At 44.4% G+C, this 14,535-nt stretch overlaps 1 protein-coding gene across 1 annotated transcript; it reads right to left on the bottom strand.

The window, feature by feature from the left end:
* Window positions 1–3,091: 3,091 nt before the first annotated feature.
* KCNA6 (potassium voltage-gated channel subfamily A member 6) lies at window positions 3,092–8,860 on the bottom strand. The gene has a single exon (XM_089771486.1). The coding sequence runs from the start codon at window positions 8,257–8,259 to the stop codon at window positions 6,706–6,708; it is 1,554 nt and encodes a 517-aa protein (XP_089627612.1). The 5' UTR covers window positions 8,260–8,860; the 3' UTR covers window positions 3,092–6,705.
* Window positions 8,861–14,535: the final 5,675 nt, after the last annotated feature.

The following is a 14,535-nucleotide window of genomic DNA, read 5'->3' on the forward strand; positions in this document are numbered from 1 at the left end:
AGCTCTGTGAAGTCAAACGCATACATAAGTGTTTCTGAGATACAGACAGTAAGCTTTTACGCAAAGGGACACTGAGATTGGAATCTGATCGAAGTTACAGCAGTGTAAACAGAGCAACTCTTGGTTTACACTGACGTAATTCAGATCCAAAACTGTTCCACTGTCTTTAACTTGGCTGTAAACTGCCAGGCACATTTCTGGCACTGTATAAATAATAATTGTGTTCTTATTCGTGCCAATTTCAATCTGGAGAGATTCCACTGGTTTCAATGGAATTCCTTCAGATTTACATAAGAATAGATGAAAAGAGGGCCTGTGGGAAACCTGCAGCTGACACTTGTTGCGAACCACAGATTATTTCCCTGATGTAAACAAAAGTATCTATATTATAGGTGTAGGATAGGGGGACCCTGCATTTTAACAGAGACTATTTTTTTCCTTGATGAAAAATTTAGGGATAGATTCAGGTGCAAATTGGTGTAGCTACACTGAAGTTAACAGAGTTATGACAATTAACACCAGCTGAAACAAAAGACAGGACAATGCAGCACTATAAAGACTAACAAGATGGTTTAATAGGGGATGAGCTTTCATGGGCCAGATCCACTTCCTTAGATCACATTGTGGAAGAAAATTGGCATGACCATATATACCAAAGGGATACAATAAAATAAAAAGTGAACACATATAAAATAGACAAATCAGATTTTAGAACAGAAGGGCGATGGGGGGGGAGGTTAATCTCTATGAGGTAGTGATATTAGAGGTGATAATCAGGGAAGCTGATATCTAATATCATTACCTCATAGACATTAGCCTCCCCCATCATCCCACCTCCATTCTAAAATCTGATGTGTCTATTTTATATGTGTTCACTTTTTTTTTTTATTGTATCCCTTTGTTATATATGGTCATGCAATTTTCTTCTACAATTTGATCTGAGGAAGTGGGTCTGGCCCACAAAAGTTCATCACCTAATAAACCATCTTGTTAGTCTTTAAAGTGCTGCATAGTCCTGTCTTCTGTTTCAGCAAGATCAGACTAACACGGCTACATCTCTATTACTATTCAGCACCAGCTGAGTCTCTGTCTCACCGTTTAATTTTGTAATCTATAATCTTTGTTTCTTCACCTAGGATAAAATTCTCCCAGCAGGCTTTACATCTGAATGGGAAAATCTCTCTTTAACTGCAAAGGAATCAGAGGCTAATTTCACAAATGGAAAGGGAAAAACCTTACTTACTTTTGCAGCAGAAGGTGAAGTAGCTGTCTGTGCCTTTCCTTTTGGGGAGGGTTCTACGTTCTCTCGAGCACAGCACAGAAGACACTTTTTTTCCCCTGTCCTGCTTCTTGCAGCACTGAATTCCCTTTGGCTCCCTCTTCTTTGTTGTCACAGGACTCTTTCTACATTAAACCGATGGGCCCAGCAGAGACTTCCAGTCAATTCATTTTCACCAGGATAGCAGCAGCGAGTCTTCTCTCCAGCTGGAGACACTAATATAAAGAGCAGGGCACAGAGGAAAATGCTAGAAAAGCCTGAGTTGCAACATTTTTAATAGGAAAGGAATAAAATGTCCATCTCAGGAGGGTGTCTGTTCAGTAGCTCTCAAGAGTGCAACATCTTTTGGGAAACTGCAAAACAATGCTTTGTGCATTTCCAAAATGGTACAGGCTAAAAGGAGGCAACAAATCACTAGAATTCTTCCACCCCTCTGCAGACAACAAAAAGGGCTTTGATTGTACAAAATCTCCCTTAGGGAAACTGCCAAGACACCGAGCTCTTCAGCAAAAGGACTTGGGGAAGGATCAATAATTTCTTCAACAAGATTTTTTTTCTGCTGAGATAATTGAAAGATGTATTACTTTTATTTACCACTGCTTTAGATTTCAGGGTTTCTCATGGGGCATCCAATTATTTCAAAATGATTTCAGATTCACAGGCTTTGTGTCCTTCCAGCTATTGGACTGACAGCACTCAGGATGCTTTTCCCATGGCAGCTGCTTGCAAAGATATAAAGATGGCGCGTCTTCCCATTTCCATATTGTCTGCTTTCAATTGTTGCCTTCAAATATTTGCAACACAGATCAGTCTTGAGCTTGAGGTGTTTGGGGCTGGGGAGCAGACCTTCTCTGGCAAGGACAGGGGACCCCCTTCACTGCACCCCCACATTATAGGCTTTTCCAAACAGCTGTGTTAACGGGATGTTTGTGTCTCGGAACTTGAAATATTTAGCCAGTGTTTTTGCTTGTAGCCAAAGTCACAAGGTACAGAGAAACAGTCTGGGAGGTTGTTATGGAAACAAGTCCCTGGAGATTCATACTTTCCACAAATGCTTCACAAAGATGTGCTCTGACTTAAGAAGGAACATATATAGATACAAAAACAGTCTCTTATATCCCCAATGAATTCCTAAAATTAGGAACAAAAAACAGGACAATGTAGCACTTTAAAGACTAACAAGATGGTTTATTAGGTGATGAGCTTTCGTGGGCCAGACCCACTTCCTCAGATCAAATAGTGGAAATAAATAGTCACAACCATATATACACCAAAGGATACAATTAAAAAAATGAACACATATGAAAAGGACAAATCAAATTTCAGAACAGAAGGGGGTTGGAGGGGTGGGGAGGTAAATGTCTGTGAGCTAATGATATTAGAGGTGATAATTGGGGAAGCTATCTTTGTAATGGGTGAGATAATTAAAGTCTTTATTCAAACTTAGGCATAAAGTGTCAAATTTAAGTATGAATGACAGTTCAGAGGATTCTCTTTCAAGTGTCTTAAAAGGCCTTTGAAGCAGAATCCTCTTGAAAGAGTATCCTCTGAACTGTCATTCATGCTTAAATTTGACACTTTATGCCTAAGTTTGAATAAAGACTTTAATTATCTCACCCATTACAAAGATAGCTTCCCCAATTATCACCTCTAATATCATTAGCTTACAGACATTTACCTCCCCCCCCCCATCCCCCTTCTGTTCTGAAATTTGATTTGTCCTTTTCATATGTGTTCATTTTTTTAATTGTATCCTTTGGTGTATATATGGTTGTGACTATTTATTTCCACTATTTGATCTGAGGAAGTGGGTCTGGCCCATGAAAGCTCATCACCTAATAAACCATCTTGTTAGTCTTTAAAGTGCTACATAGTCCTGTTTTTTGTTTCAGCTACACCAGACTAACACGGCTACATTTCGATCACTAAAATCAGGAACTGAGGTGTTTTCAAAAATCACACTCTTAAGTGAGAGCACAAGTCCTATTGAAAGCCATAATCCCAAAATAAAAGCAGCCTACTGATGAAAAATGCTGACCACCCACAACTGTAAATGCTCAACAATCCTGAGGAATCAGCCCATGTTTAATAAGGCGCTTTAAATACTGATTTTGGGTGCCTCAATGTAGTCACCCAAGTTTGATTATTTGGACCTTTGTTCCTTTTACACCTTTCTCTCCATTATGGCAAGGGAAATCCTTGAAGTCAATGTTACTCTTTTTCATACACAAAACCTTCTTCTCAATGTTGAAGAGTCTGGGTGGCAAACACTGCAGGGAGCTGTTTGTTTACAACAGGCTGCTTTTCACTAGCACGTTCCTTTGTTTTATAGAGGTATTTCTATTGACCATAAAACTGACACATACCACAAACACACCAAATATAAATGTCTGGCCACATTCAAGTTGAGAGCACCCCTTAAGCAAACACAATTCCAGGAAACCTGGACAACACCTTCATGCTGGTGTTAGATTACGGAGACTGTGCTGTGAGCACTTTGGTCTGAATCTAAATGTCTTGGAAGACTTTCGGTCAATCAAATATGCCATTGTCAGGACCCAGGGAATAAATGAGCTAAGTAATTTAAGACAACAGTATGTCTTGTCCCGCATTCTGAACTTTTGTTTAACCTGAGCTTTTTACATCTCCATTTAGGGAAACTTTGAGCAGCTAGTATACACATATATAAAAGCAACCCCAAATAGGCATTCTGCTGAGAGACAGCAATGCCCTGGATATCTTGAGCTGTGTGTCTCAAAAAGGAGGCCATTCAGTAGACCTACTGGACACCTGCTGGTACCACACAGAATCTAGCCCAAACAGTCTCTGGCACAGATTAAAAAAAAACCATAATAATAATTAATTACATAAAACAGTCTTCCTGAAATATAACCAAGCAAAATAGCTTTGGGCTGATTTATCAGCTACCATCAGTTTCAGCAGCAGTTGATAGTGCTCATCACATCTCACAGTCATGCCTAAGGACTTGATTTTGCACCAGGGAAATCCATGGTAGTTTTGCCACTGACTTCAGTAGGAGAAGAATCAAAGTCTAATGCTTTGATCCTCCATGGAGAATTGTGGAGAGAGATTCCCTGCATCCAATATGGAGCCCCTTTGAAGTCAGTGGGACTCAGGGTGAGCACAAGTGTTCAGACTTGCCCACACAGTTCTCAGTGCAGAATCAGGGCCTAAATAAGGAAAGACCGTGACAAAGTCAGTCCAGGCTTAGAATCAAATTTCAGAACAGTGAGGAACTAGCAGGGCAACAGAGGTGCAAATCTGCGCTGATTGCTACAGTCATACAATCCTGAGGGTTCTGTCTTAAAACCTGGTAGCAGAGAAACACGTTTAAATAAAGGATACGCCTTTATTTAATCTTTTTTCCTATTCCTTCAGACCCTGCTTTATGGCTGCTGCAAATAATATACACAACATGAAGGAAATGCATATACATTATGTACACTGTTCTATGTATTACACAGGTTGTATGCAATATATAAAACAGATAATACATGTATAATATAGCACAATACATCAGTGCTGACTCTCACTCTTCTCATACACACACATTCATGCAAAATATACATTTAATTTTAAGACATTTCCTTTTTGGTATAGCTTATCTCTGGATTCTGGAAGCATCCATTTCTCCTTTTCCCCCATTTGTTCTCCCACAAGGACATCTGAGTAATTTTTTTTAAGCTAGAAAAATGGCAGAAACAACAAGGAGTCCTGTGGCATCTTAAAAATTAACAGATTTGTTTGAGCATAAGCATTTGTGGGCAAAACCCACTTTGTCAGTTGCATCTGATGAAGTAGGGTTTTTCCCACGAAAACTTATACCTAAATAAATCTGTAATGCTTAAGGTGTCACAAGACCCCCTTGTTGCTTTTGAGGATATAGACTAACACGGTTACTCCTCCAATACAAAAAAAGCAGAGTTATTTTAAATAGTGAGAAGATCAGTGAGAAGATCTGTGACACAACAGATGGACCTTTAGATATAAAATGTGCACACTGATAAGCATGGTGCTTCAGACCAGAGTGTGCTTTTTGCACTGCTACAAATATTTCTCTCATAAGAAACTGGAGTATGTACCTGATGTTGCTGTACCTTCCATCTGAACTCATGTTTTGGGTATTTCTTTTTAAGACAATAGCATCTTTCCAAGATTAGTCCTTCAGGTCTTTTTCCTCATTTGAAAGATCCCAGTTATGCCTGTAGGGTTTCTCTAGATACATTAGGGAAATTTACACTAGTGCCAATATTAACCCCTAGTCACACAACTACAGTGTGTGATTTACTCTGGTGGGTTAGTCATACCAATGTAAGCCCAGTTTTGCACTGATGTAGTGTGTCTACAACAGGGGTCCGCAGTAGTGTAACTACACTATTGCAAGTTTCCCTAATCTACACAAGCCCTTAAAATTCATAACTGTGCATCCTAATGAAGTCAATTGCTCCCATGATTCTAAGTACTGAATTGGATACTTGCAGCATAAAGTACATTTCATTAAAAAATGTGGTATGTGTCAGAAGACAAAGAATTCGCCTAACATGCCCTGCCTAGGAAGACACAGGCACACAGATGATGTTGCTATGATAAATGCTAAAGGTGAAATTTGTTCCAACAGAAAGAGTAAGAAAATGATCCCTCAGCCTATAATTTTAAAAACAACTGTTTTTGCCACACCACAGATGGCAAATGTTGGTCACAACTTCTATCATCACAACTAGTTAAAAATTAAAGTGCTTTTATATCTGAACAGCTAATAACAAACAAGCCCTTCTTATATGCACACTGCAGTGAAAACCTGGGGACAAGTGTCAGAGGAAGGCATTCATTGACTTTTCTATATCTGCAGAACACAATGCAATGCTGAATGTTACCATTCTCCCAAGGCAACTGCATGACAGGCACGACTGATCCCACAACCAAGGTCACTGCACCGGCACAGGAATTCACCAGCATAGCTTAAGACAGAGGTGAGTGGCCCATTTGTTTATTCCCTCTCTGATCTTTTAGCAGCAAGCATGGTCTAAGCTTTTCTTTTGTAGATGTAGTAGAAAAATTAACCTTCAGAGCTACAATTGGAATAAAGCTCCGCCCTGCAGCAAAGATAATATGGAAGGGGCAGAGGACAACAAGTGGTCTCCCTTGATCTACATAGTAAAGCACAAGAATGTCCAATTGCACGAGTGAAATATCGCAAACAAGGAAAGGAGCATCCAAATCACAAGCAATTTGTTTTCAGTGTCACAATTCACAGTCTGCTGTTTTCTCTTGAATATATGCAGCTGCTACTAGGAGAAAGAATGTGCAACAGCTTGTGACTATGCATCTGGAATCCAGGAGAATGGGGTGAGGATAGTAGAACTGTAAAAACCCAGTCTTACTTCACACCCTGTTAGAAAAGATGATCACACTTCTGTCAGCATTTTCTTCCCTTTGTAGCCCTGGCTGCGGGTTGGAATGAAGTTGGGATATTTCATAGAGTCTAAATCTTCTGCCTCCAGAAATTCTGATTTACTGAGGGACTGATTGCTGTCCCCCTTTTTAGGTTCCAAGAAAGGAGATTGCTGCTGGCCACAGGTCACATGGGTGTACTGACAATGATCCTCCTGGTCCGTCTCTCGGTGATAGAAGTAGTTGAAGTTGGACACAATGACAGGCACGGGCAGGGCTATGGTCAGCACACCAGCGATGGCGCACAGGGAGCCCACAATCTTGCCCCCAATTGTCATAGGGTACATGTCCCCATAGCCCACCGTGGTCATGGTCACTACAGCCCACCAGAAAGCATCTGGGATACTGGTGAACAAGGAATCTGTGTCATCTGTCTCAGCAAAGTACACAGCACTGGAGAAGAGGATCACCCCGATGAAAAGGAAAAAGATCAGGAGGCCCAGCTCCCGCATGCTGGCCTGGAGGGTTTTGCCCAAAATCTGCAGCCCCTTGGAGTGTCTGGAGAGCTTGAAGATCCTGAAGACCCTGACCAGGCGGATGACCCTGAGGATGGCCAGGGACATGGCTTGCTGCTGGCCTCCGTTGTTGCTGGTGGTCCTAGGCTGCTGTTTTTGCTGCTGCTCGTGAGCCAGCTCAGTGCCCAGGGTGATGAAGTAGGGGATGATGGCCACGATGTCGATGATGTTCATGATGTTGCGGGAGAACTCGGGCTTGCTGGGGCAGGCAAAGAAGCGCACCAGCAGCTCGAAGGAGAACCAGATGATGCACAGGGTCTCGATGAGGAAGAAGGGGTCCGTGAAGAAGGGGCTGGCACCAGAAAAGGAGTGCATTGGGGTTGGGGTGCCATTTGGCTGCTCAGGGAGTAAGAACAGCTGGTCCTCCCCATGTGCACTCTCCGCAAAGCCCGACTGTGTACCCTTGCTCTCCTGCCTGAACTCAGGCAGGGTCTCCAGACAGAAGATGACTATGGAGATGAGGATCACCAGCACCGAGACAATGGCGATAGCTCGGGCTGGCCCAGAGCTCTCTGGGTACTCGAAAAGGAGCCACACCTGCCGCTGGAAATGCTGCTGAGGCAGGGGCTTCTCCTCCTCCTGGATGAAGCCCTCATCCTCCCGGAAGCTCTCTATGGCCTCCTCACCCAGCTGGTAGAAGCGGATCTCCTCCATGAAGACATCCAGGGGCACATGGACTGGCCGGCGGAGCCGGCCCCCGGACTGATAGTAATAGAGGATGGCATCAAAGCTGGGTCGGTTCCGATCGAAGAAGTACTCATTGCGCAGCGGGTCGAAGAAGCGCATCCGGCGGCTCGGGTCCCCCAGCAGCGTGTCCGGAAACAGGGACAGGGTCCGCAGCTGGGTCTCAAAGCGCAGCCCAGAGATGTTGATCACTAGGCGCTCGCTGCTACAGCAACTGCTGCTGCTCCGTTCCTCCCCGGCTGTCTCTGCCTCTCTGCAGCCACCTCCAGCCCGGGACCCTGCAAAAGACAGTGGCTCCTCTGCCCTCATGCCAGCTGCCCCACCCAGCAAGGGAAGCCAAACCTGGTGGGGAGGCGACAGGCCAGTCCTTGCCCTGCTGTGCCCACTCTGCCCAGAGCAAGGTGCCCTCTCCTTCCACTCACTGGTGTGGCACTAGGGTCCAGGTCTGTCTGTCTGTCTGTCTCTCCCTTCCTCTGCACTCCCTGCTGGTCTGGACCTGTCTGTCCCTCTGCTGGGCTCCGGGTCTGTCTGTCCTCTCCCTCCCGCCGCGGGGGTCTGCGTCTGTCTGTCCCTCTCCTACCCCCACTGGGTTCTGGATCTGCCCCTCCTCCCCTGCTGGGGTCCGGCTCCGTGTGTCCCGCCCCGGCGGGGGCAGACGCTGGGGTCTGTCCGGCTCTCCCGCTTCCTCCGCCCTGCCCGCTCCGTCAGCGCTGCCGCCTGCCTGCTTCTCCCGGCTCCGCGGCTGTGCCCTCGCGCTCCCCGGGCGGCTCCAGATGTCCTTGGGCAGCGCCGGCTCCGCTCCGCCGCGTCTCCTGTTGCGCCTGCCGCGCCCCGGCGGCTCGGCTCCTCCGCACCGGCTGCGCCCCGCTCGCTCCTCCGCGCCGGGACCCGCCTCGGGTCCTCCCTCCTGCCTCGCCACCCCGCCCGCCCAGCCCGGGCCTGCCTCCGCCTGGCGCCCACACCCCTCCCACCCCGCCGGAGCGGGAGGCCGCACACCAGCAACGGGGTGGGGCGGGGGGGTCGGTGCGCGCGCTGCCCTCCCCCCACCACAGTCCCCCAATCCCAGCGGATGCTGCACCTCCCCCACGCGAAGATGCTCCCAGCTCAGGGACCTGCTGGGAAGGGAGCGGCTCCCCCTCCTCGAAGCGGCGCAGCTTTGCTACCCTGGGCGAGGGACAGCAGACAAGGCAGCATGATGAGCGAGGGATGAGACCAAGGCGGCGTGGGTTGTGCGCCCTTCTTTGCTCTCTGATCTCGAGCATGTCGCTGCCTGGTTTTAAACAGCCTCGAGAGCATAGGCTGCACCTCCTGGCTTGAAGTGGTTTCCATGATGCACATGGTTTACAGCTCTGGGCACCCCTACTAAAAATTGTTTTTATACCCCTGTTTGTGAGCCTCACTTTATCATCACACATACACTAGCAGATTTACCCTTAACTCAAGCAGGGTTTGTTTTTTAAGAAAAGCAAAATGTAGATGCTTTGTTGAAATTATTGTATATTTCAAAAAATAGTGTTATGGTGATCAAGTTAATGTTTATTTTGGATTTCGTAAAAAATGATTGTTAAAATTTGTCCATTATATTTGTAAATGGGAATTCCATCAAGTATATGTTTTCCTTTATCCCTATAAAACTCTTATCATTCACTATGTTTGCAACAAAAAAGGGCTATAGCCAATTTGGTTTCCAACAACATTTTCTTCTAGCTTCAAACTTTAAGCATTGATTTTGTGCACGTGCATGCCAAAACAGAGCACTACTCCAGATTTCTCCATTTTATCTCTTATATAAGATTTATTGAGAAGCAATCACAATCCTATTGCAGGTTCAGCCTATTGTTCTGGTTCATCTTGGTTCAGTCTCTTTTGACATTCACTAAAGTTATGTCTCTTTCAAGGACTCTACTTGATTTGGCAATTCTGTCCTGTTTCTGTTTGGTATTATGAGAAGCAATCCCATTCCAGGCATAAACCAACCCTGAGTTTCCTTTCAGTTAAGTTATAAGAGGAAGCTGTATAGCAAATTTGGTGGTCCTACCTCTTACCATCTAAAAGGCATTCTTGATCAAACAGACAAACCCTCTGAAATGTATAGCAGATGTATTAAAAGAGCAAAATGTGTTACCCCTAGGAAACTAGCCTCATGAATTGAAGTCTTCAGAGTCTACATGGAATCAGGAGGGTTCAGTAGGGGTAAGTGAGTGAAATGTTGTGTCCCATGTACTGCAGGAGATCACATTAGGTGATCTAATACTACCAGCCCCTTCTGGCTTTAGGATCTATTACCAGCGCCTACTGTCATTTCACCTCACTGTGGCTCAGTTTCTGCACCTGTAAAAGGAGGCTAATGCTCCTTCCCCTCCTTGCAAAGAAACATAAGATCAACTGAAGGGTGCTTTATTATTGCTAAGTATTAGATCCAGGCTTTCACAGGTGAAGCCTTTCTCACCAGAAAGGAGGTGAGAAACGGCCAGCGGTTAAAGTAATTTAAAATTTCTTACAGGTGCCAACCTATTGCAACTGGGGTCTCTGCCCACTCTTTAAATAACTCCCTGTTGGCATTTGCCACAGGTCAGCCAGCTCTGGCAGGAGCTGTGCATCAGGGCACACCCGCTTCCTGTCACCTCTGGAAACAGCTATTAAACTATCTTTACTTTGCACAGTCCCTTTTCCCTCTTCTTATATTCTGTGCTAAATCAGCAAGTTTGCTGCAGTAGGGGGTGTGCTTTTTGTTTTCTTCATGCAAATTATGCATTGCATTGCATCACTTAAAGTTTGCAGAAGACTAGATCTCTCTTTAAAAAACATTTAAATTGATAGTAAATTGCTTTCTACAATGAATCATTTTTCAAATCTATGAATGAATTATTCATTCACATGGTTACTTGAATCATCATCATTATGATTTATTCATGTCATTCCCTATTCAGAAATTATTTTTTAATTCTTTGGGAGAGATGGGTGGGCTCTTGAAGTTTGTAACTGGCTTCACAGCCTTTCACCTCTGAGGCTAGTGGATTGAATCAGACCTAGGTCAGTGGGGATTAAAAATTACTAGTACTGGACAGCGTTTCAACAGTCTATCGTGGAAAGAGCTAATGGAGGTGCTAGAGGACAAGTATCTCACCCTTGAGACAACTTGAAAGTCTCAGAGGCCCTGATTTTTAATCCATCCGTTTCTATGTTTGACACAGGAATAGTTGGGGAGTGGGAGCAAAACTGGCTTTGAGCACCCCATATTGTGAGGGAACTCAACCCTAGCCTCAATTAGAACTGCATTCAGGTTACTGTCATTTAAGCTCTACCTGGTCTTCTGTAGACTTAGGCAAAGGAAAAATAGCCAACATACTGCTCTGGTAATATCCCCTCCTTCACAGTTCCAACTTCCAGCTCACAACTGACTGCTCCCCTTGACTACAGGTTGGAAGCGGGGTGCTGTGCCAGAAAGGGAGCCCTCTCCCATGGGAATAGTTTGAAGGGGTTTCTTCACTATGAAAGTGGCATAGGCAGACATTAGGACAAAGGAGAACTGACCCTGCAAAATCTAAATAATGAAGATAGAGACTGAAGTACGTTTTTCTCAACTCCAGTCGCTCTAGGTCTGGAGAAGCATGAAGAAGTTTGAAATCTATTGCCCTCGTTTCCTGTGGATAAAAAGCGATAATTCTCCAGGGTGGTGATTGTGGTAGCTTTTGCCAGCACCAAACTAATTTTTAATACTGCTTAAAAAAAGTAAGTAGCCTTTAAGTAATCCAGAGAAGAAAAGCTAGCTGATGCAAGAGATTACAAAATACTATTAATTCTTACAATTGCTTTGGTCATAAACATATTTTAGGCTGCCAACTGATTGAAATGAAAGCTTGAAGAAGGAAAATAAGAGCATCAAAACCAATGTGTTTTATGTCCCCTTCCAGTTCTAGGATCCTGCATGTGTACTATTTACACGTGTACCAAATTGTCTAATGTGCAAAATCTAAAATAGATGATTAGGGGTGTGCCGCACAGATGTGCATGTCTGGTAAATTTTAGGTAACTTCCCGCTCCCCATCTCTCACCTATTCTTATAGGATCCACAGTAATGGATGTATGTTCCCTATAGCCCAATGAAGCAGGACAATGCTATTATTTCCATTTCACAGAGGGGCAACTGAGGCAGAGAGACCAAGGCCTTGTCTACACTACAGAGATGATCAAAGCTGCCACAGTCCATCTTCCGGGGGTCGCATTAGCAGATGTGGTGAAGACACGCTAATTCAAACTGAGAGGGTACTCCTGTCAGCGCCGGAAGCCCTGCTCTTACCAGGACCAAGGGAAGTCGAAGGGAAAGTGTGCTCCTGTCAACCTCCTGTTGTGTGGACAGTGTCAAAATGCGATTTATGATACTTCAACTCCATATCTTAAGTCAACTTTCCCCTTTAGGATAGACCTGGGCCAACTGACTTACTCAAGATCACACAGGAAATCTGTAGTGTAGCAGGGACTTGACGTTGAGTCTCCAGCTATGAGAGGGGGAAAAAAATCATTCACATTTTCCAGACTGTGCTTTCAGATTGAAAATGTCATAGTATGAATGGATTTGGAGACCTAATTCCCATTAATTGTCACAGGAGTTGGGCATTGAGATTTCTTAGGCAGCTTTCAAAATCTCCATCAAGAACCTATATGTTGCTTACTTAGACCAAATTTCATCAGTTTCCTCTGATTCTGGGTGCCTGTTTTTGGGTGCTCAGCTTAAGACCCATTGGACTTGATTATCAGAGGCACTGAGCACCACAGCTCATATTGATGTCACCTGGATTTATGGGTGCTCAGCACCTTTTGAAAAGTCAGGCCCATGGTTTCTCAAACAGCACCCAAGAACTGGGTTCCCAAACTCAGAGACTACTTTGGAAAATTGTGCCCCCTTATAATTTATCTCTTGAAAGCCTCTTGCTACCTGATGGTTCCCTCTTTTCATTCTTTGTCCTCCTATCCCCTGTGGCTTCTCTGCCCCTTCCCTCTCCTCCCCTTCCCCCTCCCCCTCCGCAACTTTCCTCTTCTCATCTGTTTTGTTTTTTCTTCCTTCCTGCCTTCCCTTTCTTCTTTGAACTGCCCCCCTATGGGTATGTCTACACTGCATTCTTCTTTCGAGAGAGGAATGCAAATGCAGCCTAGTGAAATTGCAAATGAAGTGCGGATTTGAATTTCCCGCGTTTCATTTGTGTAATGGCATCTGGGCTCTTTTTCGACATACCCTATTTTGAAAGAAAAAACGCAGTCTAGACGGGGTTATTTTGAGAAAAACCCCTTCTTTTGAAATAACCTTTGAACTTCATTTTTAAGGAGTAAGGGTTATTTTGAAAGAAGGGTTTTTTCTTAAAATACCCCATCTAGACTGAATTTTTTCTTTTGAAATAGGGTATTTCGAAAAAGCGCCCGGATGCCATTATGCAAATGAAGTGCGGGAAATTAAAATCCACGCTTCATTTGCAATTTTGCTTGGCTGCCTTTGCATTCCTCTCTCAAAAGAGGAATGCAGTGTAGACATACCCTATGACAGTATTAAACTACCTCTCACAATTGCTGAACACAATTCTGGCCCATTAGCTTCCTCTCTGAACTGCAGATAGCTGTCTCCCAGAGTATCAAGTCCCCTACGTCCCTGCAACTGCTTCTGGAGCTGAGCTCATTTTAGCAAGGGCTGGAGGTGGCAGCTGGCTGCCTGAAGCTAAGAGAAGTTGGTGAAGACAGAGGAGGAAGTTATTGAGCAGCTAAAAAACAGCAGCTGAGTTTTAAAAATGGCTACCTGGAGCCCTAGGCAGGACTTGAAGCTCTCAGAAGAGCTCCCTGCCAACCCACGGCTGGTGGCAACTATGCATGCACACGTAGGGTGAAATTTACCCCCAAACAAAGCACGCACAACTAACTGTAGTCACTGTGGTCAATGGATACAGCTCCTTGCCATTTGACCTGTTCTAATCCTGCTCTGTATCAGGTGACTAGAGCCAGAGATGAAAAAAAAATTCTTACCAGCATTCATGTCTGCCCTACACTTAACACCATCTAAGCCCTGCTTTAAGACTTAACGCAAAGTGTAAGTGCATATAGTTTTGCTATTTTTCTGCACCAAGATTAAATTTACCCACAAGGACCTAAAACATTTCACATGGAAAATGAATCCAAATGGCCTAGGAAAGTAATAGCTATCAAAAAGTTTGCTAGCTGGGAAAATGGCCAGGTTAGAAAAAGGGTCATCACTTCAATTTATGCATAGAACGCATTTGCAAACAACTTGACCTCTCCCCATTTCCTAAGAGCCATCCATCCATCCATGGGACAGCTAAACTGACTCATACTTTTAGCTGTAACCCCACCCACAAACACCAGTTCTCCAGTTTCCTCCCGAAAAGAGCTAAAGGATTCAGCCCTGTCCAATAATAAACCCCCTCCAGTCACTAGAAGACTAGCTTGAAATGGCACTGAAAACTAGTGGCCAGATTTCCCATTTTCTTATTTACTCCGTGACAGGGAGGGTGTAATATAACCATTCTGACCTACCTATTCCACATACCTAATGCAGACAGCAAGGAATTAGCCCTAGATTCC

The sequence above is a fragment of the Pelodiscus sinensis genome, chromosome 1 (genome assembly GCF_052426305.1).
Source record: "Pelodiscus sinensis isolate ZL-2025 chromosome 1, ASM5242630v1, whole genome shotgun sequence".
Taxonomy (NCBI): Eukaryota; Metazoa; Chordata; order Testudines; family Trionychidae; genus Pelodiscus; species Pelodiscus sinensis.